The sequence below is a fragment of the Ambystoma mexicanum genome, chromosome 1p (assembly GCF_040938575.1).
Source record: "Ambystoma mexicanum isolate Mex_15411 chromosome 1p, UKY_AmexF1_1, whole genome shotgun sequence".
NCBI classification, from domain to species: Eukaryota; Metazoa; Chordata; class Amphibia; order Caudata; family Ambystomatidae; genus Ambystoma; species Ambystoma mexicanum.
In genome coordinates, this window is record NC_090921.1 from 986,468,973 (window position 1) to 986,493,813 (window position 24,841).

Genomic DNA, 24,841 nt, shown 5'->3' on the forward strand with positions numbered 1-24,841 from the left:
TCTTGACTCCTACTTATGCGTACAGCCTTTTCTTTCCAAGTAAACCGCCTCCCTAACAGCCAATTAAGAAGCAGGATCCTCTATCAAGACCACCGGCAAGCACCTCCTGTCACTTTTCCACACTTACACAGTCTTGTTTATAGCCATATGTAATGCCCTATGTAACCATTTTCAAGCCCCGGTAAAGTTCTTCATTGTGTGTAAAAACACCAAAAAGGAAATGCAGAGGGTCAATAGGCAGACTGTAATTTTAGACCAACTAAAAACTGGACCCTAACTCTCTCAAGTCCCCAGAGACTATTTCAAATTCACAGAGCATGTGCACCAGGCTACCTTTCTTCCTGGTACACCCCAGCACACATCTGTACATAATGACCCACGCGTGTGTATTTTCACGGTTGACCAATAGATCTTGTACAGGGCCTTCTGTTGGAGCCGTCTCAGGTGTAGGTCAAGCTCAGGGGAGTTGCTAGGTCTGGAAAAGACCCGGGGCTAAGCTGATGTCGGAACTGTTGGGACTGGGGGCTAGCTAGTCTTTTGGCTGTAGCTCCTGAGATTCTATCCGGGGCTACAACCAAAAGATCAGGGGCTATAGCCCCCTCAGCCCCCCCCTAGCAACGCCCCTGGTCAAGCTCCTTGTTTGTTGGGCTGGAACAAGCCTCTAACCATGCCACTACAGGGATTGAGATATGAAGGTCCTCTCCTGCGCAACTGATGAGAATCACACAGAACCTCTGGGCTCCTAGAGAGTTGTGGCCCAGAGTGCCTGAGGAACACTGCAAGAGAGGTACAGGCGCTTCGTGAGAGGTTACGTGTATGGTCTCTGGGACTGTGAGGCCCGGGAACAGGGACATGAACCTTTCATATTTACTAACTTAGATTTACATCGGTCAGACAAACACATTTTCAAAGCTGTGCACGGCATGCCATGCCCTCTTCTAGTAGACCTGCATGTTTCCTTAGCATATGTGATCTGCTGGAAGAAGTGAACTATGATATATATGTCATTAAATCTACTGCCACTCCACTTTGCCCACTCTGTGTATACATTTGAAAAAGCCAATATTCCATGCGGACCCGCCTTCTCAAGGGTTGACCGCAGCGATCATTAACTGATGACCAACATTTACCTTACATTGGTCCCTTCGATTTCGAGCACCAGCGACTGGATGTTGTTGTCAGTGATTCGCTTTATATGGCCGTTTCTTACCTGCAAAGTGGAGAAAAAACAGTTGTATAAATAAAAGAGCTACTGGAGAAAAAAAACATCATACTCGGACTGCAGTTCCAGGAACCCAGGAGAAAATACGAATGTTGCCTATAATGCACACATGTGCACATATATGTAATTCAATGTTTATATTTTATTAAAGAATCATTAGACTTCCAGAGGCAAAACCCACAAGCAAAAGCGAATGTAAAAAGTTTATTAGATTGTGTCGTAAGAATGTCACTGTTGCCTGCAGTGATACTGTACAGTAAACAAAACATTTTTTTTATTGTGGACATGTTAATTTATTCTTTCAGAATGTAAAGTAAGGACATGTAAAACATTTAACAGGCACGTTTTAAGTCACAGTGTGCCACACTTAGATTGTCAAGTTATACAATATGAGTCAGACTTTGTGGATGATTAGAAAATGCATAGGTCATTTATTTCACACTGTCGTGAGCTATATTTCCATTTGTTGGACTCCTTTCAATCACACAATAACCAGACGGAGCCAGCGCTGCCGTGAACCTTCTTTATTCACGCCTATCCATTTTCTGTCCTTCCGCCCCTCCAGCCCCCTTCCCTTCCTCCTACCTCCCGCCCTTTCCCTGTGGTCCTTCTTAAAGGGGCTGTGTCCCTTTTGTACAATGTACAACACCTCCCCCGTACTTAACATGTGAGCCCAGTTACATCTGTTAGATGAGCCTCACTGGTCTCTTTACTGTTCGAGGGGGTCTCCCTGGGGATTCTCGGCTTTCGCCGGTTGGCTCCACTGGGGGTTCTGCTTCTTCTTCTTCACTGAAGTTCTCGTCGGGTGCCTCTTGTGTTTGGGGCTCCTCTAGATATAGCTTCTTGAAGAAGGAGGAGTTGCGAGTGATGTCTCCCAGTTCTCCTGTCGCTGTGATCATGGGCCCCTTGATGGCTGTGATAATTCGCGACTCGGGGCTGTATCGGGTGTCCGTCTTCTTGCGTTGAGTTTGTTGCACTAGGACCATTTGCCCCATCTCCAGTTGTTGTTCTTTCGCTCTCTGTTTGGTGTCGGCCCATTGTTTGGCCCTTCTCTTCTTTTCGGCATTTCGTTCTCTGATGACTAGGTCTTCTTCAGGGGTGTAGTCCTCCCATCGGGGAATGCGTGTCCTGGGTTGGTACCTCACCATGAGCTCAGCTGGTGGCTTTCCCGTGGCATCGTGTGGTGTATTTCGGTAGCTCCGAAGCATGCTGCAGATGGCTTTTGGGTGGGGTGTCTGTTCCGCTGCTGCTTTTTGTCTGGTTAGCTTGATTGTGGCCATAAATCTTTCCACCATCCCGTTGGCTTGGGGCCAGAGAGGTGTAATCTTTTGGTGGTGAAATCCTAGGTGACTTGCGAAGTTTGCAAATTCTCTTCCTTGAAATGGGGAACCGCTGTCAGTCTTGACGACGTTGGGGATGCCCCACTCGCTGAATAGTTCGTCCACTATGGGTGCGGTTTCCATCAAGGATGTTGATGGCGTTTGCTTGACAAAAGGGAATCTCGAATATTCATCCATTACTACTAATAGATAGCCTCCTTTTTCTAAAGGTCCATTGCGACCTTTTGCCAGGGTCTTGTCGGGAGTGTGGTTAGTTGCAGAGGGTTTGGGTTTGGTCCTTTCGCTGCCAGTTGACATGGCCTGCAGTGTCTGAGCATGTCTTCTACTATCACATCCATGTAGGGGAACCAGACATAGTTCCTGAGAAATCGTTTAGTGTTGTCTATTCCCCTGTGGCCCTCATGTGCCAGCGTTGCTATGGTCTTCCTTAGGTCCCTTGGTGCTACTAGCCTCCTCCCCCGTAGCAAGAGTCCTTGGTCAGTGGCTACGAGTTCGTCGTGTATCTTGGCCAGCCGGTCCAGTTCCTTCTGGTCTATATCCTCCCCTCCGGTTTCCTTTGTGTGATGTTCCCTCCATTTGTTGGACCGAGTGAGAAAGACAGCAGCTCTGAGTGTTGGGTCGGCTTTGCTCCTTTCTTCAAACGTTGCGGTCGAGATGGTCGGTGGCATGGCATTTGATGACAGGTATGAGATGTATTCTGTGGCTTCCTGGGCTAGGGTGCCGTCCTTGTCCAGTAGAGGGTGTCTGGATAGTAGTCTGCTGGGTTGGCGTCTCCTCCTGGTTTGTGGATGATGCAATAATCGTATTCTTGCAATCTTATCCCCCACTGTTCTATGCGAGGTGGCATTTTCGTTTTGGGGTTCCCAAAGATTGATATTAGAGCTTGGTGGTCCGTTACTAGGGTGAACCTCTGGCCAATGATAAAGTGGTGGTATTTCTCGCATGCCCAGACTGCAGCCAGGCTTTCCCTTTCTGCCTGGGAGTAGGCCTTTTCCGTGTGTGACAAGGCTCGGCTGGCATATGCAACTATCGCGTGATGAGAGTTGTCTGCGGTGTCGGTCTGGTCAAGGATGGCTCCTAGTCCCACTGGACTTGCATCAACCGTAATGATGGTGTGCCAGTCCGGACGAACGTACGCCAGTTGTCGGTTGTTGGTGAGACCTTCTTTTATCGTTAGGAATGCTTCCTGACAGGGTGCATCCCATACGAATGGTGTATTCTTCTTTAGGAGGTTGCGGAGTGGGTCAGTTGTTGTGGCGTAGTTCGGGAGGTAACGTGCACAGTATCCTGCCATGCCTAGTAGGGAGCGCAGGTATGCCGTGGTCGTAGGTGCTTGGAGATCGGTAATGGCTTTAATCTTGTCCGGGTCGGCCGTTATCCCTTTGCTTGAGAATATGTGGCCGAAGAATTTAAGGCTAGTCTTGTTGATGACACTTGTCTTCGTTGAGGGTCAGTCCCGCGTCTTGTAGGATGGAGCCGATGGTTCTTAGGGCTCTGTCGTGTTGTTCCTGATCTCTTCCAAATATTAGGATGTCGTCACTATAGTTTAGTGCATTCATCTCTGATGCTACGAGGCGTCTGATGGTCTCTTGAAAGATTTCTGCGGCAGATGATATACCGAAGTTGAGCCTTTTGTATCGAAACAGGCCGTCGTGCGTTGCAAACGTGGTGATGGGTCGTGATTCTGGGTCCAGGACCAGTTGGTGGTAGCCCTGGTTGAGGTCAAGCTTTGAGAAGAACCTCGCTTGGTTTAACCTAATCAACATGTCCTCCAGGCTCGGGCCTGGGTGCCTTTCTCTCTGAATGGCCGTGTTCGGGATGCGCATGTCAACGCATATGCAGAGACGACCATTGTCCTTGGGAACAATTACTATCGGCGATACCCATGGTGTTGGCCCTTCTGCTTTCTCTATGATGTCGTTGAGAAGGAGAAGTCGGATTTCCTTTGACACTTGTTCTTGGAGGTGGAAACCCACTTTGCGCGGGTGTTGCGGTACTGGCCTGATGGTATTGTCTATATGTAGTTTGATGCATGATCCTTTTAGCATACCAACTCCTTCAAATAACTTGGGGAATTGGCTCTTGAGGTCTCCCTTCGCCAGAGGCCTGTCGATCATTGCTCTGACACATTTGTGTGATACTGGCAGTCCCTCTATTACTTCTGACTGGTTGTAGTGTAGGTCAATTAAGGCGAGGGCGCTGGCTGTGCGGTAGCTGAGGAGGCAGCGGCCGATGTATGGGCTCTTTATGACGTGCATCGTGGCAGTTACCGTGATGTCCCTGTGCCGTAGATCACATTGAAATTTTCCTTTGGAGGTCATTGGTTGCGCCGCTCCCCATTGAAAAATGTGAGTCCTGGATTCTTGTAGTGGGTATGAGGAGGCTATTTCCCTGTAGATATCTTCATTCATGACGTTTACCGTTGCTCCTGTGTCGACGATGAATCTGTTTCTGGTACTTCCCAACTGTATTGTTACTCTGGGAGCTGAGGTGTCTTCAGTTTCAGCACTGAGGAGGTATACGTACTCTCTGTCGTAGCCATCTTGTAGGTATCGGGCTGGTTCATTTCCTCCCGGCTGGTGTTGTGGTGGGGAGTCGAGATATGGGTCTCTTCCTTGTTCGAAAAAGCTTGGGGTTTCTGCCTTGTAGGTCGTCCTGTGTTCCAGGTTTTGCATGAAGTCACTCTGGTGGATGTCATATAGTTCATGGTCTTTCCTATCTGGTTCAATCTGAAGCCCCTCAAGGGCTCTTACGGTGTTTGGACGTTGATAAGCATTCGTGGGCAATGTCGTACTTCTGTCTGCCTGGCGGAGTTGTTCCGTGTGTGTCTCCGTCATGCGGGTGTTGGGTCGTGGCCGTGTCGAGCTCCCTTCTGGTAGTAGTCCCTTGCACATCACCTGGAAATGGTTTTCCATACCGCATCTCATGCAGCGTTGGCCGATGGCAGGGCACGGACCTCTGTGTGGATACTCGAAACCACAGCGATAGCATTGGCGGTCGCTTGGTGTTCGTTGTGTCGGATATCTTGGGCTTATCCTTGTCTGTGGAGCTGTGTGTCGGGTATATGGGTGCATTGCTGCTATAACTTCTCCTTTTTTGGGGTTCTCAAAGGCTGCTGCCTGGATGTCCACTCACTCATAAACTCTTGCTAGGTCCAAAACTTCTTTTAGGGATAAGGGTTTCTTTAGGAGGTGTTTCCGGAACATAGAGGATGCACACCCTTCTATGATGCGTAGCCTTATGGCTTCTTCGTCATTAAAGTTGGTGAAATCGCACTTCGATATTTTCCTTTGAAGGCGAATGACGAATTCTCCTATTGATTCGTGAGGCAATTGACCACATTGGTTGAAAGTGTATCTCTCATAGTCACGATTGGGTGAGATAACAATCTTTTCATTTATGGCTTGTCGGAGTTTCGCGTATGTGGTGCGGTCCTGTAGGGGAATCGTACGGATGATATTTTTGATTTCTCTCCCTGCGACATTTGCAAAGATGCTTAGTATGTTGGGTGGTTCTTGTGTGCCAATTGCACCCACAAAGTCTTCGAATTCCTCCATCCACTCTTCCCATCGTTGGCCCTGGTTGTGGTGTGGGTTCAGTGTGAACGGGGCAGGTCTTCTCATTAGGCTTGCATAGGAGGAGGGTGCTCCTGGTGATGTTGGTTGGGCATTGGGATCTGCTGCATCCTGGGCTGACATGATGGCGCAGCTTGGTGTTCTGTAGTTAGTTCAGTAGTGCGTGGGCGTTGATTACGATGGACTCTTGGTGCTGTGTCTTCCTGTGTCCACGTGGCCCTTGTTGTCCGGGTGTGGTGTAGTGATCTGCGGTGAAGTTTTTTTTTTTTTAGTGTCACTTGTGGGGGACACAAGTTTTCTTTCCTTAGTGCGGCCTTTGTGGCGTGACGTCACGTGGGGAGACACAGGTTTTCTTTTGCCGTGACTTCTTTCACCCTTTAATGTTTTTATGGTAATGTCACGTGCGGGGGACACGGGGTTCCCTTCTTTGCAGTTAGATTGCGTTAATGTCACATGGGGAGACGCAGGGATTCCCTTGTGCCGTGTTGTGAGTTCTTCACTTTTTTCTTTTTTCCTTTTCTTTTTTTTTTTTCTTGCGTGTCACTCGTGGGAGACCCGGGGTTTCCCTCTTTTATGTGGCCTCCTTGGTATGTGATAGATGTCACGTGGGGAGGACACGGGGTTTTCTTTTGCTGTGACTACGTTCGCCTTTAATGTGTTTGTGGTGCTGTCACGTGCAGGAGACACGGGGTTCCCCTCATTGTATTTGTCCCACCCGGCACCTTACTTGTGGTTGGCGCCGCGGGCCTGCGGGTCGTCTTCGGTCTTTTGCGACGACGGACGGGCCTCTTCCGGCTCCTCAGGCTTCCGCGTCGCTGGCTCTGCAGGCTTCGGTGGGCACACGGGCTGCGGCTCCTTGATGTGCTGGCCTTCTCCTCTGGGCGCACGGGCCCTCACAATTTCTTCTGGGCGCTCGGGCCCTCTCGAACTTCTCTGGGCACACGGGCCCTCCAGCAGGACGTACGGGTCGCTGCAGTCCCCTCTGGGCACACGGGCCCTCTCCATCACTTCCGGGCACACGGGCCCCCCCAGCAGGGCGCTCGGGCCGCTGCTCTCTCTTCTGGGCACACGGGCCCTCTCGATCACTTCTCGAATTTCTCTGGGCACACGGGCCCTCCAGCAGGGCGCACGGGCCGCTGCTCTCTCCTCTGGGCGCACGGGCCCTCTCGATCACTTCCTGGCTCACGGGTCCTCCAGCAGAGCGCTCGGGCCGCTGCTCTCTCCTCTGGGCACACAGGCCCTCTCAATCACTTCTGGGCACACCAGACGGAGCCAGCGCTGCCGTGAACCTTCTTTATTCACGCCTATCCATTTTCTGTCCTTCCGCCCCTCCAGCCCTCTCCCCTTCCTTCTACATCCCGCCCTTTCCCTGTGGTCCTTCTTAAAGGGGTTGCGTCCCTTTTGTACAATGTACAACACCATTTACGTGCATGCTCATTTTTTACCATATTTTATTAACTTTGTATATCATTACAGGCAGTCTAAAAAAAACAGGAAACATTTCTTCCGTTAATATGAGAAAATGAACATTCAAAAAATGAACATTCAAGTTCATCCGGAGGCGCGGCCTGGAGCAGTAAGGTCGCGTCGGAAAATACCTGACATATTCACTCAGCTGGCCGGCTGACGTGCGGAAGTTACTCTGGTTAACGCAAGGAAGCGTGTTTCTCAGACAACAAAGGCTCACACTCTAAATTAAAGTTACAGCAACGTATCTAGCACTCTCAAGCTTATACTTGCCAGGAAAATTACTTATTTAAATATATTTATCCACAATTTAAGCTGGCTCACAATGTTTGACTGCAAATGGTGATAAAAAAAAAACTTTAAGAAATGCTCCCTTTGGCTAATATCACTCAAAGTATGACTCATGTTTGTAAACCTTTAAACATGAAGGAGTTCCTTATGGCTTTTGCCAAATATTTTTAGCAAAGAAATTTGGTACTCTGTCTGTTTGGATGTCTGGAGTGGAATTAGCTGACGCAGCTTCTTCATTTTCATGGTACACATGAACTCCTAAGCATGGATACTTAAAATTAAGTCCTTTTTGGCTCACAGAGTATGAAAACCTACGCATAAAAAAGGCTGTACCACTGTTGATTAGTATATGAATGTGCTCATGGCAAAGAATACTTAAAGGAAAATTCCCTCAAACAAGTGATACCCTTCACTTCAATTTTTAAGAGGCGTGTTTCTCATCATGAATTAAGCTCTATACACCCTTAATATTACGCATACAGTCTTAGCATGGCCTCAAAGAAAGGACTTTCCAAGGATCTGCCATCAACGTCTGCTAGCAATGCTCCCATGAGACAAAAAATGGACTCTTCCATGCCGAAGGATGACGCCCAAAACCCAGTAATGCAGGCTATTTTGGATTAAATAAAATCACTGACGCCTTTTATGGAAGCTATAACAGCTAAACTGCAATTGCTTGATGACAAATGGTCCTCATTTGAATCAAGAATTAATGAGATGGAAAGAAGGGTCAGTAATGCCAAAGATGTTGCTGGAAAAGTGATGTCGCTTGAAAACGCAGTTACTTCCCTAAAGAAACAAGCAGACAATCTAGAAAATAGAAATAGGAGGAACAATATACAAATTGTTGGCCTTCCAGAAACTATTGAAAAAGACAACTCTACTCAATTCCTATATTACATGCTTCCTCTGCTTCTGGATCTTCCTGCATCATTGCAGCTTAATATCCAAAGAGCCCATTGTGTTGGACCTAAAATAACATCTAGGAATGCTCCAAGAACTCTAATCTTCGCTGTACTTGACTATACACACATCCTATTAATCGTGTACAAAGCAAAACAGAAAAAGCTACTCACGTGGGAAGGCACTAAAATCTTCATAACTCAGGATGTCTCCAATGCCACGACAGCAAGAAGAAAGGAGTTATTGGCGTTTTGACCAGCACTAAGGCAACTCAATGCCAGATATGGAATTATCCACCCAGCTTCCCTAAAGGTCACTCTCAATGGTCAAACATTTACCTTTCAGAACCCAATTGACTTGCGCAATTTTATCAAGAGACAAGAAGAGACAAGATGGACACCACCAGTCCACTACCTACATAAAGTGAACATACGCACAACATGTTCTCCATAACATGATACTCTTGATGGAATGAGACGCAGGACGCGCACTTCTGGATCTTATCCAGCCCTGCCCTTTGTTGACTTTTTGTGGGCATGGTTTGGAGTGGCTGTATCCCGTTAGCCACTACTTTCTCCTGCACCAGTTGGTTTGTATGGAAATCGCAAAATTCCATGTTCTTCTTGTTTGTCGTTTCCTGTTTCTTTCCCATCTGTGTATCATCTTACCAGTGCTTTACTATTGACTACAAGTTTGTATATACTTTTGCCACCATTATCCATGACACTTAATATTGCCACATGGAATGTCAAATGGCTACATAATCCTGTTAGACGGCAGAAAATCCTCTCACATCTTCATAGAGCTAAACCATCGATTGCATGCCTACAAGAACCGCACCTCTCACAAGCGGAAGCTAACAAATTGAAACGCTTGCGGGTAGGTCAAGTCTTATCGAGTGCAACAGACAGAGGAAGAATGGTGTTATTATTCTTATTAATAAACATCTTCAATGCAAGTTCCTATCTACATAATCAGATGATGTAGAAAGATGGATCATGGTTAAACTCATTATTGATTTCATAGAATATTCTATTTTAAATGTTTATGGTCCCACTAATTCTGACCCTACTTTCTGGACTCAGTTAAGAAACCACATTCGCAAATCCTATCCTAATAACCTCATTGTATGTGGTGATTGTAATGAGGTTATAGATCCTCTCCTTGATAAAAAAAAGTCCAATGTGCGTTTTAAATCTACTAAATCCCATTTACAATTTGGTAACTTTGTCTCTGAACTAGGCCTCATTGATACATTGCATATTACCCATTCCTCAGACTTGGATTATATCTTCTACTCCCCTCCTCATATCTCCATTTCAAGAATTGATTATGTTTTTGTTTCTAAATCCTTGACTAATAGTTTATTAGATGCCAAGATAGAGAGTATTACTCTGTCAGATCACACTTCTGTTCATAACAAGCTATTACATGCACAAACTATACATCAACATAACAGATGGAGATTTAATTAAGCTCTTTTGAAAGATGAACAATTTGTGAAATGTATCCATCAACAACATAGCCACTTTTTTTTGCTGAAAACGCTTCTGCTGATACATCTGTACATAATAACTGTGACTGCTATAAAGCGATATTAAGAGGACACATTATATCCTATAATGTCACCAAAAAGAACAAACTGAAAAAGGAATCAGAAGATATTCTTAAACTTATCAAATCCCTGCAATTAGAACACACACTCTGACTAATTCCGCTCCTATTCTTCAAAAAATCATTAAACTTAGAATACAATATAATAACTTAGTGACTGAGTACTCATGTGCTAATCTTTTAAAGTATAAATCCAAGATTTATCAGTTTTCAAATAAATCCGGAAAATCATTAGCATCATATCTCAAAACAAAAAAAGACAAAGCAAATATTCCTGTTATTAAGGATCATGATGGTAATAGAGTCATGACTGATAAGGATATTCTACATGTTTTCTCAAACATTTATCAAAAATGATACTTCTCTGAAGCACTGCCCAACAACACTCATGCTACTGATTTTCTTAAGCATATAAATCGTAATTATTATTTAAATCCCAACCTCCAATCATTAGAAACTCCCATTTCCTCAAAGGAAGTATATAAAGCTATTAATGAACTTAAAAAAGGAAAAGCCCTTGGCCCAGATGTTTTTTCAACTGATTACTTTGCCCATTTTAAAGACATATTGGTTCCTAAACTTAACAAATTATATACCTCCTTCATTGCTCACGGGAGAGCTCTTGGATCTTTCTCTGAAGCAATGCTTATTGTATTCCTTAAATCCAACAAAGACCCTGAATTGGTTCAAAATTATAGGCCCATATCGTTAATTAATACCGACTTTAAAGTTTTGGGCAAAATATTAGCTAATAGACTTATCCCATTCCTTTCAAACTTAATTAAAAATGATCAGGTGGCCTATGTCAAAGGTAGATTATCCTCAGCTAATATTAGACTCATTACCAACATTCTTAACATCATTCAAAATTCCCCTAATCCATATGCGGCAATAGCACTAGATGCCGAAAAAGCCTTTGACAGAGTAGAATGGAACTTCATGTTTGAATCTCTTACTTGGCATGGTATTCCCAATCCATTTATATCCATGATCAAAATACTCTACTCTAATCCCACAACATCAGTTTTTTATAAATAATGATTTGTCTCAATTTTTTCCTCTCCATAGAGGCACTCGCCAAGGTTGTCCTCTTTCTCCCTTCTGTTTATTCTGGCATTGGAACCCTTTCTAGAAGCAATAATACAAGATGACAACATACTTAGTATTCAGTATAAGGCTATCAAGATTAGAACGGCTGCCAATGCAGATGATGTTCTACTTTTATTGAATATTTCAGATACTTGTCCACACCATCTGACTCATACCATTGCACAATTCTCTCTGACATCAGGTTATAAACTCAAAACAGACAAATCAGAGATTCTACCACTTAACATACATTGCACCAAACACCACATTTTAAGTTCTGGAATGACATGGTGCCCAGCAGGTATTAAATGCCTAGGTATTCATATAACCCCCTCAATTAAGAATATTATTAAACAAAATACAGCTCCTATTCTAATTAGGGTAAGGGAACTTACAAATACATGATCCCCTCTTTTCTTATCTTAGTGGGGTAGACTTGAAGCTGTTAAAATGATGATTTCACCTATTATACTCTATTATTTATACATGCTCCCTATTCATTTTCCTGCTTCTTTCTTTAAATCATTGGACTCCTGTATCCTCAAATTTCTCTGTGCAAAAAAGAAAAGAATTTCACTATGTAAATTCAAGAAGCTCAGAACAGAGGGAGGTGTTGGTCTCCCGGATTATAAAAAAAATACCACTTGGCCTTTGTTCTACGACAAGCTCAGTTGTGGTTCTTCCCCACCAATCCTAACATGCCCAACTGGTATGTTATAGAGAGAGCGATGGTCTCCCCTCATGTTCTTATGGACTGTCCTTACATCAAAAATAATAACAAATGTTTCGCTAGTACTAGTATTAATGTTTCTATTATGTACCTTCGTTCATACTTGTTCTCGTTTATTTCAAAAAGATCGCAGTTGGTATTACGGCCTATTTGGATGAATCCCCTGATAAAAATTAACAAACTAACTGTATGTTGGAGACCATGGCTATCACTTTGCATTAAATATGTGGATCAGATGTTTGTCCAGGATATTCCCCTCACCTTTGATGAGTTCATAACTACATTTCACTCGCCTGTGTCTTTTCTACAGCAATATGTATGTTTATTAGATGCTATTATGGAAAATAATATATGTTAATTTGTAATGAAAATAATTACCTAGCACAAAGATTACTTCATTTATCTAACCCTAATGTCACAGCGTCTATGTTATACAAAGCCAGTTCCTCCTCGTCAACTGATGGAGTTTTATTCAAATGCCTGGAGGCTTGGAACCAAGACTGCTCTCTAAATGACTCCCAAAAGATATGGCCCTGTGTGTGGACTAATACATCTAAGATGATTGTCTCAACAAGTCTACTTCAAACATTGTATTTCTTCCATCATAGGACCTACATCACTCCACTAATGCTTTTTAACATCCTTATTCATAGATTCATTCGAAAGGCCAATTGGCATATTGTTTCTCAAAATTGAGTGGTTTTAATTCTTCATGCAAAAACACAGCCGACACATGTTTTGCGCTCCGGTCGTTCTCAAGGCTGTACCGAATTTCACATACATTTAGTACATAAATTTTGTATAAGTATTTTTAAAAAAACCATACCATATAGTGTCACATGTCAGGTCAGGATGATGGGAAAGTCACGCCATATTCAAGAAATTAAATTCCAATTACAAAGAAAAAAACATAAATTGAAACCATAAATTAGTGTCTCAATCCAAAACATTTTGATCCATGAAAATAAAGTGTTTTTCTATTTTCCACATTAGTGCCTACTAATATATATACTACGGAATTAAACAAAGTCAAAATGTGGTCAATTAGACTTCACTAAATAAACTTCATGCGTGGTAATTACCACTATATTTAAGTTTTAGGCCCACACACCTTGTGAAACCATTCCAACACAACCAGAATGTGAGTTACCAATTAAAGATTGAGAGTGTGTTTAAAATGTCTTATTGGTGCTCAATTAGACAAAAAGTTTATAGAAAAATATGGGATTTGTGCTTACCCCATATACACTTCCTATATATTTTTTATTTTTAGATCTCAATATCAGTTGATCTTGCTTTAAAATCTCTTTCAATCCTGCATAGAAAAAAACCCTAATTTGTTATATATTGTTATGCATAATATCTGGTGTCCCATAAGTTGAAAACATGAATAATTAAAAAAGGGGGCTCACCCACCTGTAGGGACGAGTATATTAGATCAGATATTAGGTGAGTATTGTAAGATCCCGTAAACTTATATTTGTGGGTTTTAGGTTCCAAGATTCAAAAAACACCTACAAAGTAATGATCTCGACTTAGAAAAAATGTTTATGAATTATCTCAAACAAAGATTATATATAGCATGTTCATCTTTTTCTAGTAACAAAGGTTCCCCATCTCCATTAAGCCTTTTGTTATATCCAATTATCAAAAACCTTTTTCTTTTTAATTAGTAGATGGGGACACAATAAGCAAACCCTGTCCCTTTAAATTTTAGCATGGATATGCACTTACCATTTAGTGGGCTAGATCCCAGGCTCTAATCTTGAAAATGCTCCAAAGGGGATCCCACGAGTCTGTACTTCCTTATAAAGCGCCAGAAAAAAGATCAAAAATGCGGCCCGCATCACGGTGACGTCACGCATTGTGCACGCGATGAAGTCACACGCACGTCGTCGCAATGACGTCACGCCTACGCGCACCCAATGATGTCACGCGCGCACCCGTTGTAAACAGGAAACTACGCTCTAAATGTCATTGTATGCCGTTTAAAACTTGTTAATCACAGACTACAGTTGGTTTTCTATTGTCTCGTAGCACAATTATAATAACCTTGTTTCAAAAATATATCCATGCACATTATGCATTTAACTCGCATTTTCCTCCTTATTCAGGTGTTTCGCCTTTCTTATGAAGGGTCGTATAGCCCTAGACATTTCTCTCAGGTGTTCTACCTTAAATGTGTCTTAATGTATAATATATAGATCAATATAACAAAGTTATGTTCGATAATAATACCTTTTTATATTGTTGTGCATATATGTATTGATGCACTACCCCTCAGAAATGGCACAAAACCTAATATATAACCAAATATGGCATAATATGAATAATATAGATCAATATGCCAAAATCACATTCTACAATAATGTCTTTTTATATATTATTGTACATGTATGGATTAATGCAATACCCCTCAAATGTAACACAAATCAATGTTTGGGTACATTACTATATTTCTGAACAGAGTTGTGATGTTGCGCCCCCATATGTCATCTTTTACTAAGATTTAGATGAAATTTGACATAAAGTTATTATATCTCACTTCATTCTGGTAGGGCTAGAATGGCCTCACAAGTGATAATTATGTCAATCCTTGCCAGAAAATACTATTGATCTTAAAAATATTTTATAAAAGTACATGCATCTCATGGTCCTGATTTAGTCCAACTATGGTACTCTTCAAATAACAAATTAGCTTGCATTCCTGTTGCCTAAATTTAAGCCTAAGGTTACCACCTTGTTTCCCCAACTTTATTTGCATAAATCCAATAAATCTCAAATCTTCTTGATTGTCAAGCTGATGTTGTTGTTGCCAATGTATGGCCAATGGTGACTTTGGGTCGACATTCCTTAAACTGGCCAAATGTTCCCTTATTCGAATTCTCAATTGTCGTATAGTGCTACCAATGTACAGTTTACCACATTTACAAATAATAGCATAAACAACATAACACGTTTTACAGTTAATGAACTCATTAATCTCAATTGTCATTCCATTAGCATCAGTAATAGAATCTCAGTTGGCATGGGCTTATTTGCAATGGTTACAGTTAGCACATTTAAAAAATCCCTTTTTTCCTTTTACCTAAGTCTCTTTAGTATTGTCTTCTTTAACATTCAGAAAAGAAGGACTCAATTTTTGTTTAATAGTATTTGCTCTCGTGAAAGTAAACTTTGGTTTCTCAGTCAAGAAAGGAAGCAGATCCTTATCTAATCCTAGAATGTCCCAGTATTTGGACACCATTTTGTAGAGTAAAGAGGAATCCTGTGAGAACTGTGTTATTATGGAAATATGATCCTTCCCTGTTCTTTCTTTAGCATGGTCAAATAAAAGTTGCGCTTGACTGCACTCTTTGTACTTATCCGCCGCTTTCTTTATACATCTAAGATTGTACCCTCTCTTTTTGAATCTATCTATAAGCAAATCGGACTCCCTGGAATAGTCCACATCTAAGCTGCAGTTTCTTCTGGCTCGATAAAATTGTCCAGGTGGGATGTTGTCTATTGTAGATCTTTGGTGACTGCACTGTCATAAAGTACAGAGTTAACCTCTGTTGGCTTCCGGTATGTTTTGGTTTCAATCTGCCCATTCTTAACAAAGATATGTAAATCTAGAAAGTCAACACTCTGTGAACTCGCTGAGCCAGTAAAGTTAATCCCAAATTTGTTATTGTTAGCATGTAATACAAAGCTTTCAAATGATGCAAGCGACCCTTTCCATACAACTAAGACATCATCAATAAATCTTCTCCATGCGATTAGATTAGTTTTAAAGATTTCATGATCATAAATATGTGTTTCTTCATATTGGGCCATGAATAGGTTGGCCAGGGATGGCGCAAATTTGGCACCCATGGCTACCCCTTTGGCCTGTGCATAGTATCGATCATTAAAGATGAATACATTATTGTCCAAAGTGAATTTGAGAAAAGTCTTAAGCATATATGTGTGTTGCATATAAGAAGCAGATGAGTCCCCAAAGGTGTAGTCTATTGTTTGAACTGCTAGATCATGGTCTATGCTAGTGTAAAGCACTGAAACATCTAGAGTAGCCAAAAGATAGTCTGACTCCCATTTCAAATTCTTGAAAAATTGCAAAACATGTACGCTGTCTCTAATGTAGGACTTCATTTTAAGAACATGAGGTTTCAATGCTTGATCTAAGTACTGGGGCATGCCCTCTGTGACCTACCCTATACCATTCATAATGGGTCTGACTGATAGTCATTACGAGGTAGGAGGTAGCCATGGTGTTATTAGCACCATGGCTACCCCCTTACTGCATTCCGGGTCCGGGTTCTCAAAATAGAGACTTACCGGGTCATTCCAACCTTGGAGGACCCGGTAAATCCCCATTCTGAGAACCATTCCCCATTCCCATTCATGCCCCCGTAGGGCTCAATGGGAATGGGGATGGAGCTAATAACGGGCCCGCTAATAGCGGGCCCGTTATTAGCTCCCTGGTCCCTTAGCGGCTCCCGTTAATGGCGATAGCAGGACCCGCTAAGGGACCTCGGAATAGGGCGGTAAGGGTTTACCGGCACCAGTCTCCTTACCGGTGCCCGTTAACCCTTACAGCCCACCTCGTAATGAGGCCCATTAACTCTCCAACCACTCCAATCGGTAATCTGAACTTCAGTCTTTTCTTAATAATGATGTCCACTCTATCCATAACCTACCTACCCACACCAGAGGTAACTCTCTGGATCTCTTATTCATCTCAACCTCTCTCTTAGCCACTATACTACTGTCACGCCACCCCTCTCTGATCACTCCATTGTTTCCACCACCACCTCTGTTCCACCCTCGTACATCTCCTCACCACTTGAATCACCTATTACTAAAAGGAAAGGAACAAGTTACTTACCTGTAACTGTTGTTTTCCCAGCATGGGTCTGGCATGGATTCACATGCTCATGAATATTCCCCGCCGTCAGGCTGGAAATCCTTGGTAAAGAAAAAATCAATTTCAGTTTCGTTTCTGAACTGTCTTCCTACTAATAACCAATCACTGGTATGAGGGTCATACTGCCCCCAGCCAATGACTGCCCTCTACCTAAGCCCCTCCTCTGGCAGCCATCTTCAGATTTGGTAGCTCGTAAAGTGGCAGTAGCACCAAGAGACGAGCCACAGAGGGAATCCATGCCAGACCCATGCTGGAGAACAACAGTTATAAGTAAGTCACTTGTTCCTTCTCCAGCATGGGGTCTGGCATGGATTCACCTGCTCATGAATACAAGGATACATAGCAGTACACACATGCACAACCACGGGAGGTGGCAAGGCTCAACATCAAGCATTTCAACAACTCAACATTAAGCATCTCTTAGCTCCTCACCTGGCTCACCTTCAAGCGAACAGGTTGCGCAGCACTGCTTGGCTGACTCTGGACTCCTCCCTGGAATCCCGGTCGACGCAGTAGAATTTCGTGAAGGTGTGCGTCGACCTCTACGTAGCTGCCCTGCAGATGTCCAGCAGGAGCACACCAGACAGGAACGCCGTAGTAGCAGCGGTCACTCTGGCCGAATGGGCTCTCGGACGGCCTGGCAAGGGTCGGTTTGCCAACCGGTGACAGTGCATGATGCAGACGGAGAGCTATCTGGAAATGGAAGCCTTGGAGAGGGCCTTCCCTTGGTTCACAGGGCCAAAGTTCACAAACAGCTGTGATGTCTTCCAAAAACTCTTTGTGCAGTCCACGTAGAACTTCAGCGCTCTAGCCACATCCAGCAAGTGCAGAGTCCTTTCAGCCGGCGACAAAGGCGACGGGAAGAAAACAGGCAACACCAAGAGCTTGTTGAAATGGAAGTCCAACGGCACCTTGGGCATGAAGGAGGGGTGTGTCCTCAGCACTACCCTTGTCTGGTGGAATGTCAGGTATGGAGGCTTACAGGAGAGGGTGTGGATCTCTCCCACTTGTCGTGCGGAGGTGATGGCCACAAGAAAAGCCGTTTTCCACGATAGGAATTTCAGCAGCGCCGAATGCAAAGGCTCAAATGGCGGGCCCATGAGCCTGGTCAGCACCACATTGAGCTCCCACGCCGGGGCCGGAGCCTTCACCGGCGAGAACGATCAGAACAGTCCTTTCATGAACTCTTTCACCAGGCGGTGAGACCACAGTGACGACCGCCCCGGAGTTCTGGGTGCTAGCGGGAGATAGCAGCCAGATGAATTTTGATGGAGGCATGCGACAGAAAGTACGGCAGCACTTGGGGGGCTGTAATCCGTAGAGGGTTGATCTTCTGTGCACGGCAGCAGACAGAGAACCACTTCCATTTATGTCCATAGCACTTAAGAGTCGAGGAAGCCTTTGCCTTGGCAAGTACCTCCTTGCAGTCCGCCGGGATGTCGTAGCCTCCGAACTCTAGTGCTGCAGCAGCCAGGCCTGTAGGTTCAGAGATCCTGGGTCGTGATGCAGGATCGCGCCTCCTTCCCTGGTGAGAAGATCCGTGTCCGTCGGTAGCTTGACTGGAGGGGACGCTGACATGTCCAGAAGGTCTGGGAACCATATCTGCCTCGGCCATGCCGGTGTGACGGGGATCATCCTGCACCGGGACCGTCTGAGTTGACTGATGAGCCGCAGGAGTAACAGCAACGGTGGGAACGCATAGAGGAACAGGCCGTCCCAGGGGAAGGAGAATGCATCCCCCATACTCCCCGGCTGGGGAAACCTGCTGGCGAACCTCCGCACTTGGTGTTCGTCGCTGTCGCGAACAGATCGATCTGGGGATTGCCCCATCGTTGGAACAGGAGATCTACTTGATCTTGCCGAAGCTCCCTGCTGAGTGAGTTGGTGACGGTGTTCTTTACACCTGCCAGGTGAAAGGGTACCAGGAACATCCCCTGGGCGATGGCCCAGTGCCACAGATCCTGCGCTTCCTTGGAAAGAGCTGGGGATCTGCTGCCCCCCTGCTTCTGGATGTAGAACATTGTGGTGGTGTTGTCGGTGAAGACTCTTACCACTTTGCCCTTGAGGGATGGAAGGAAGGACCTGAGGGCCCAGAACACGGCCTGAAGCTCCAGGACGTTGATGTGCAGTGACCTCTCCTCCGGGAGCCAAAAGCCTCTTGCGTGGAGATCTCCGGTGTGGGTGCCCCATCCCTCCAGGGAAGCGTCCGTCGTCACCATCTCCTGATGCGCTGGGGTCTGGAAGTCCATGCCCGCCGCGAGATGCGCACGGGTGACCCACCACTGGATTGCTTGACGGAAAGTCCTGTTAAGGGAGATCTTGTCTTCGAAGCTTCCCGCCACTTGTATCCACCGGGCATCGAGAAACTCCTGCAGTGGCCGCATCCGCAACCTGCACAGCCGCACGAGGTAGATGCATGACGACATCATGCCGAGCAGGGACTTCATGGACCTCACCCTGGCTACTTCCATGGTCAACAGCCGTTGTACCTTGCCCAGGATGGCCTTTATCCTCTCCTCCGACAGTGAAGCCAGCCGCGTCACCGTGTTGAGCCTGGCTCCCAGGAACAGGGCGTCCTGCGATGGCACCAAGCAGGACTTCGCAAAGTTTATCGAGAACCCCAGTTCCGTGAGCAGGTCCTCACTGTGTGGTCGACAGCAAGTTCCCTTGACTTCACTCGGATGAACCAATCGTCCAGACAGTGTTAGACGTGGATCTCCTGCAGGCGCAGCCGCACCGCCACCGGTGCCAGGCACTTGGTGAAGACCCTTGGTGCCGACTTCAAACCGAAGGGCAGTGCCGTGAACTAATAGTACTGCCCCTGGACCACGAAGCGTAGAAACCTTCGATGTCCTTTGTGTATGGGGATGTGGAAGTATGCATCCTCCAGGTTCAGCAACAACAGGAAGCCCCCTTCTTCCAGCTATCCCAGCATGTGCTGAAGGATGACCAACCAGAATTTTTGGGATCTTATGTATTTGTTGAGGCGGTGGAGGCCCACGATAGGCCGCCAGCCGCTGGTCTTCTTTCAGACGAGGAAGTACCGCGAGTACATTCCGGAGCCCCTGAGTCTCTTCGGGACGAGCTCTATCGTGCCCTCTTTTTTAGCATCGCTCGTACCTCCAGAAGTAGCTGTGGGATGCGATTTTCTTTCCTGACCACCAGTGGAAAGTGTGGGTACTTCCTTTGGAACTGTCATGATGCCCGCTCCCGGGGAGCCGGTTCAAGCCCTGCGTCCCCGAAAGCGGACATCCAGTCCCCAAGGAAGGACCCAGCAACCCCATATAGGGGCCCTTTGGACAGTGTCCTGGCGCCTATGGCGCCAGGCTCATTATGGGAGTTCTTGGGTGCACTTACCTGATGCAGACCATGCTGCAGGATCCCGGCCACCTTGAGGCCTGAAAGGAACTACTTTACCTGTGGGACTAATTTACCATCCGGGCGTGGTCGGGGAAGGATACATACCTGGAACTTCTTCCAAGGCTATTTAAACCCCACCCGAACAGCCACACGTGCTTCGCGTTGTTCTGCATCTAGCAGCTGGACGCTCACCGTGTCTGCTCCTGCATCCTGACTTCTGCCACGCCTGCCAGCATCCTGGATCACCTGCAAAGGAAGAGAAGAAGAGAACAGAAGAAGGAAAAGTCCTTACCTGCTAAATCTGCATCCCGGAGACATCTCGCCGACAATCCTGAAAAGGAAGACTTTTATTTAAAAGCTCATCGCGTCGATCGCTGCAGCGCCGCATTCCACTCACCTTTACAGGGCGCCTCCATGTTCAGCAGCAATCATCCGGATTCGCAGTCACGCCCCAGTGCCTACGGAGAAAAAGACCAGAACAAAAGGTGAGAGAGAGAAGGGAATAAGGAAAGCTAAATCTCCATGTTAAGACTTACCTGTTGATTCATTCCCTCTTCATTTCGGATCCGCGCCGCATCCTGGCATTTCCGGACCCCGGCCCCTAAGGGGAAAAAGAGACATCAGCGTTAATGAGCGAATGAAAAGACATTACCAAAAAACGCTCATTAAAGACTTACCTGATTTCTACAAGGATTTCACCTCTCATCTCGGGTCGGTGCCTGTTCCCCGGCATTCCGTACCCCGGCCCCTATGGGGAAAAAGACACTAGCATTAGTACATTAATGCATGGACACAAGGGGAACCTCTTATCAAAAAACTTACCTGGAAGCCAAGCAAGTTTGGTTCTCACCAATCCGAAAATCCAGTGAAGTAACTGGATACCAACGCGCCCCTGCATCAGAAGCAGGATGGAGAGCTCGTCCTTCCAGACCCTAAGGTGAGACGCTACGAGGAATCACAGAAGGGTTTCGAGGAGGGTGAGAGGGGAAAGTGGGAGGCCGATTGCATTACCCCGCAGACAGTTAATCCCCTATTTTCGCCTACAGAAGGATACTTCTGCGAGCCAGACAAACCAGATTTGGGGGCCCGGTCCAGTCCGTCTTCCGAACCCTGAGCATCACCTTAGAAGAGGTCACAGCAGCGCGAACCAGGCCAGCGCCTGCGTGGGAGTTAGGTGAGCGTAACAGGAACTCCAGAGTGTGCCCGTGGGCTAGGGCATCCAGCACCCAACGATCGGTGGAGATTGATTTCCACACGTTGATGAAGTTCGCCAGCCGGCCTCCCACCAGGGTGCTCAGGTGGGCGCCCGACGTCACAGCCGGTTCAATCCTGCTTCGCCGAAGCCCTGCCACCTTGGGCACCTTGGCGACGACGCCAATGTCCACCGGCCTTGCTGTGGCCTCTGTAGGCTTCCTGCGACGAAGAGCGGGCCGCTTGACGGTACGATGAAGAGCTGCGGCCGAATCCTTTGGAGGCACCCTGAGACTTGCCTCTGGAGGTCCGAAAGGATGGCCATCGCTGATGAAGCGTACCCAAAGCACGGGCCGTCTCGGTGTCTGCCTTCATGGCCTGCAGTGACTCGTCCACTGCCTTACCGAACAGGTTGTTCCCGTTGAAGGGCATGTCCAGTACCCTGGTCCGTACATCCTGACGGAAGTCAGTGGCCCTGAGCCAACCGTGCGGGCGAAGGCAAACGCTGTTGCCCATCTGGCGAAACCCAGTGTTGGCGATGTCCGTGGCTACCGTGATGGCGTGGTCCGAAGCCACCTCGCCCTCTTGTAGGATTTCAAGGGCTTGCACCCTCTTGTCGTCTGGAAAGAAGTCCAGGAGGGGGGCGATTTTAAACCACAGCTGCCTACCGTAGCGGGCCACGATAGCGAGAGCGTTGGGCGCCTTGATGGTCGTCGCTGCCGACAAGATGACCCGACATCCCATGGCGTCTAGCTTCTTCCCCTCGCCGTCCGGCGGGGGAGTGGATGTCGATGCCGTCGCCCCTGATGCTTTCTTCTTAGCCGCAGCAGAGACCACTGAGTCCGGGGACGGCTGCACCCTGAGGCACATAGGAGCAGAGTCTGGGACCCGGTACTTCTTCTCGTACTGGTCTCCCTTCGCAGGGGCCATGGACGGGTTCTTCAGAAGGGACAGTCCTTCGTCCCAAATGTCGTCCAACAGAGGGACTGAGAGTACGGTCTTCTTCTTGGCCTCCCGTCGTTGATAAAAGAGTCCCTCCTTCTTCTGCTCTACGGGCATAGCTGGAAAAGCTCTGAGGCCCTGGCGATCATGGCGTAAAATGAGCCAATTTCGTCGGGAGGGGAAGCGCGGGGAGAAGGCGATGGGAGATCTGTTCCATCGTCTCCGCCGTCATCCGTCCCCGTCGTCGCCGTCTCAGTGTCCGTCTCATCCCTCGGCAGAGGGAATGGAGGTGAAGGATGGAAAGGTGGGGGTGGATGGACTCGCCTCCGCTTGGAGGGCTGCCCAATGGTCTAGGCGCCGCTGGATCGTCCGCCAGCGGTAAGGGCAACCTTGTCCTTATCTTTGTGCACAGGGTGTGCAGTGCCAGCAAGATGTCTTTCGACCTGTCCGACTGTGGTGGCATCGGTTGCGACGGGAGCGTTGGCAGAAGCTCCTCTGGTTCCTCGTCAACCTTGCGTTCTTCGTCGGCTCCACCCTCGCTCTCCACGTCCGCCTTGTCGGGATCCTTCCCGCAGGCCCTGACCTCGTCAAACCTCTTGTCCAGGACTCCTTGATGACAGACAGCTCGTCCTCAGAGGAGGTATCTCAGCCCGCTAGGAGTACCGCACCCCCCGAAGCTTACCCGGGTTCTCCGACTTCCTTTTCACCAAGCCGCAGCATTGGCTCATGGTTGATGGTGTCAGTGACATTGCGCCTGGCCGGGCAGCTGAGAAGCCCGAACCAACGGCGCTCCCGGTGTCCGTGGACTCGCAGTGCTTTGCCTCCTGTTGGGCCCCCGTCGCCGGAGCGCCCTCAAAGGTCTTAGAAGACCGCTCAGATAACTTTGTCTCACCTGCTGCCGGGCTCGTCGCCTCCAGCCAGTCAGCGAGTCGTTTACGATGGTCCTTCATGGTCGGGACGGACATGTTCTTGCAGAACGCACAGTCCTCCTCCACGTGCGACTTGTCGGAGTGCAGGCAGTAGAGACACCGGGAGTGCTCATCTTCCTTGCAGACGTTCTGTAGTCCACATCCTGGGCAGATCCTAAACAGTTTGGATCCAACGGGCGTTGAGTCTCCTTCGTCTTGAGCCATGACCATGCGGGGTAGGCCTCAAAGATCTTCCGGAATCATCCAAGAAGTGAAATTCGATGAAAAATTGCCCTTGAGGGGCGTATACATTTCCGAAACGGGTCCCAGTTAAATAAGAAGAAGAATCGGTGGAGCTTGAGGCTTGAATTGACCGGAAAATGAGAGTAAACTCTTTGAAAAAACGCGACACGCAGTAAAAGCTCGAGAGCTAAGCACGAGGACTCCAAACTCTTGAACATGCAGTAAAAATCTGAAGATGGCTGCCAGAGGAGGGACTTAGGTAGAGGGAAGTCACTGGCTGGGGGCAGTATGATCCAGATACCAGTGATTGGTTATTAGTAGAAAGACAGTTCAGAAATGAAACTGAAACAGATTTTTTCTTTACTGAGGATTCCCAGCTTGATGACAGTGGATATTCATGAGCATGTGAATCCATGCCAGACCCCATGCTGGAGAATGTAAACTTTCTGCCATTCCTCCCTTTCACTCGGACTTACAGTTCTCACTCTCTTCCTTCACACCCGATTCCTCTTCCACTAACCCTGCCATCTCCAGCTTCCAATCCTTCTATATGACTCATTCTCCTCCCACTTCCCAGTGCTAACTTTCACCCCTAAGTCTCAGCACCCTCAAACATAGGTCATCCCATTAATACGCTGTCCCTGCACAGATATGCAAGTGGAGGCGTACCCACTTGCAAAAGAACTTGAAACTCTACCACTATGTCCAGAACTCACTCAAGTCCTCTATTAATATGATGTAGCATTTATAACGCACCTGTATGCAAGTGTTTCTCGGCTATTGATAGAGCAAAAATGGAATTTGACCTCACCCTCATTTACTCTCACTCCATCCATTCTCGCCTGATACAAGTGTGAGAAACCTGAAGGTGTCGCACTTGCTAGTCCCTGGGGATCTGTCATCCAGGTGGCCAGGACACGGCCATCGCTATTGGATCCAGTTCTTGGGTGTGGACCAGTGTGGCAGGATCACCTGGATGGGGGATCCTCGGGGAGTGGAAGTGGGACGCCGACGGGTGAGACACGATATCCCCCTTCTTATAAACACCTTTTCCGCA

General features: G+C 46.7%; 1 protein-coding gene across 2 annotated transcripts in view; it reads right to left on the reverse strand.

The window, feature by feature from the left end:
- Nucleotides 1-24,841, reverse strand: part of CFAP20 (cilia and flagella associated protein 20) — a 539,103-nt gene that overhangs the window by 405,781 nt on the left and 108,481 nt on the right. For both annotated transcript variants that reach the window (XM_069645023.1, XM_069645111.1), the window contains exon 2: nucleotides 1,131-1,210. In XM_069645023.1, the coding sequence (XP_069501124.1) occupies nucleotides 1,131-1,210 (80 nt within the window). The remainder of the gene's footprint in view (nucleotides 1-1,130; nucleotides 1,211-24,841) is intronic.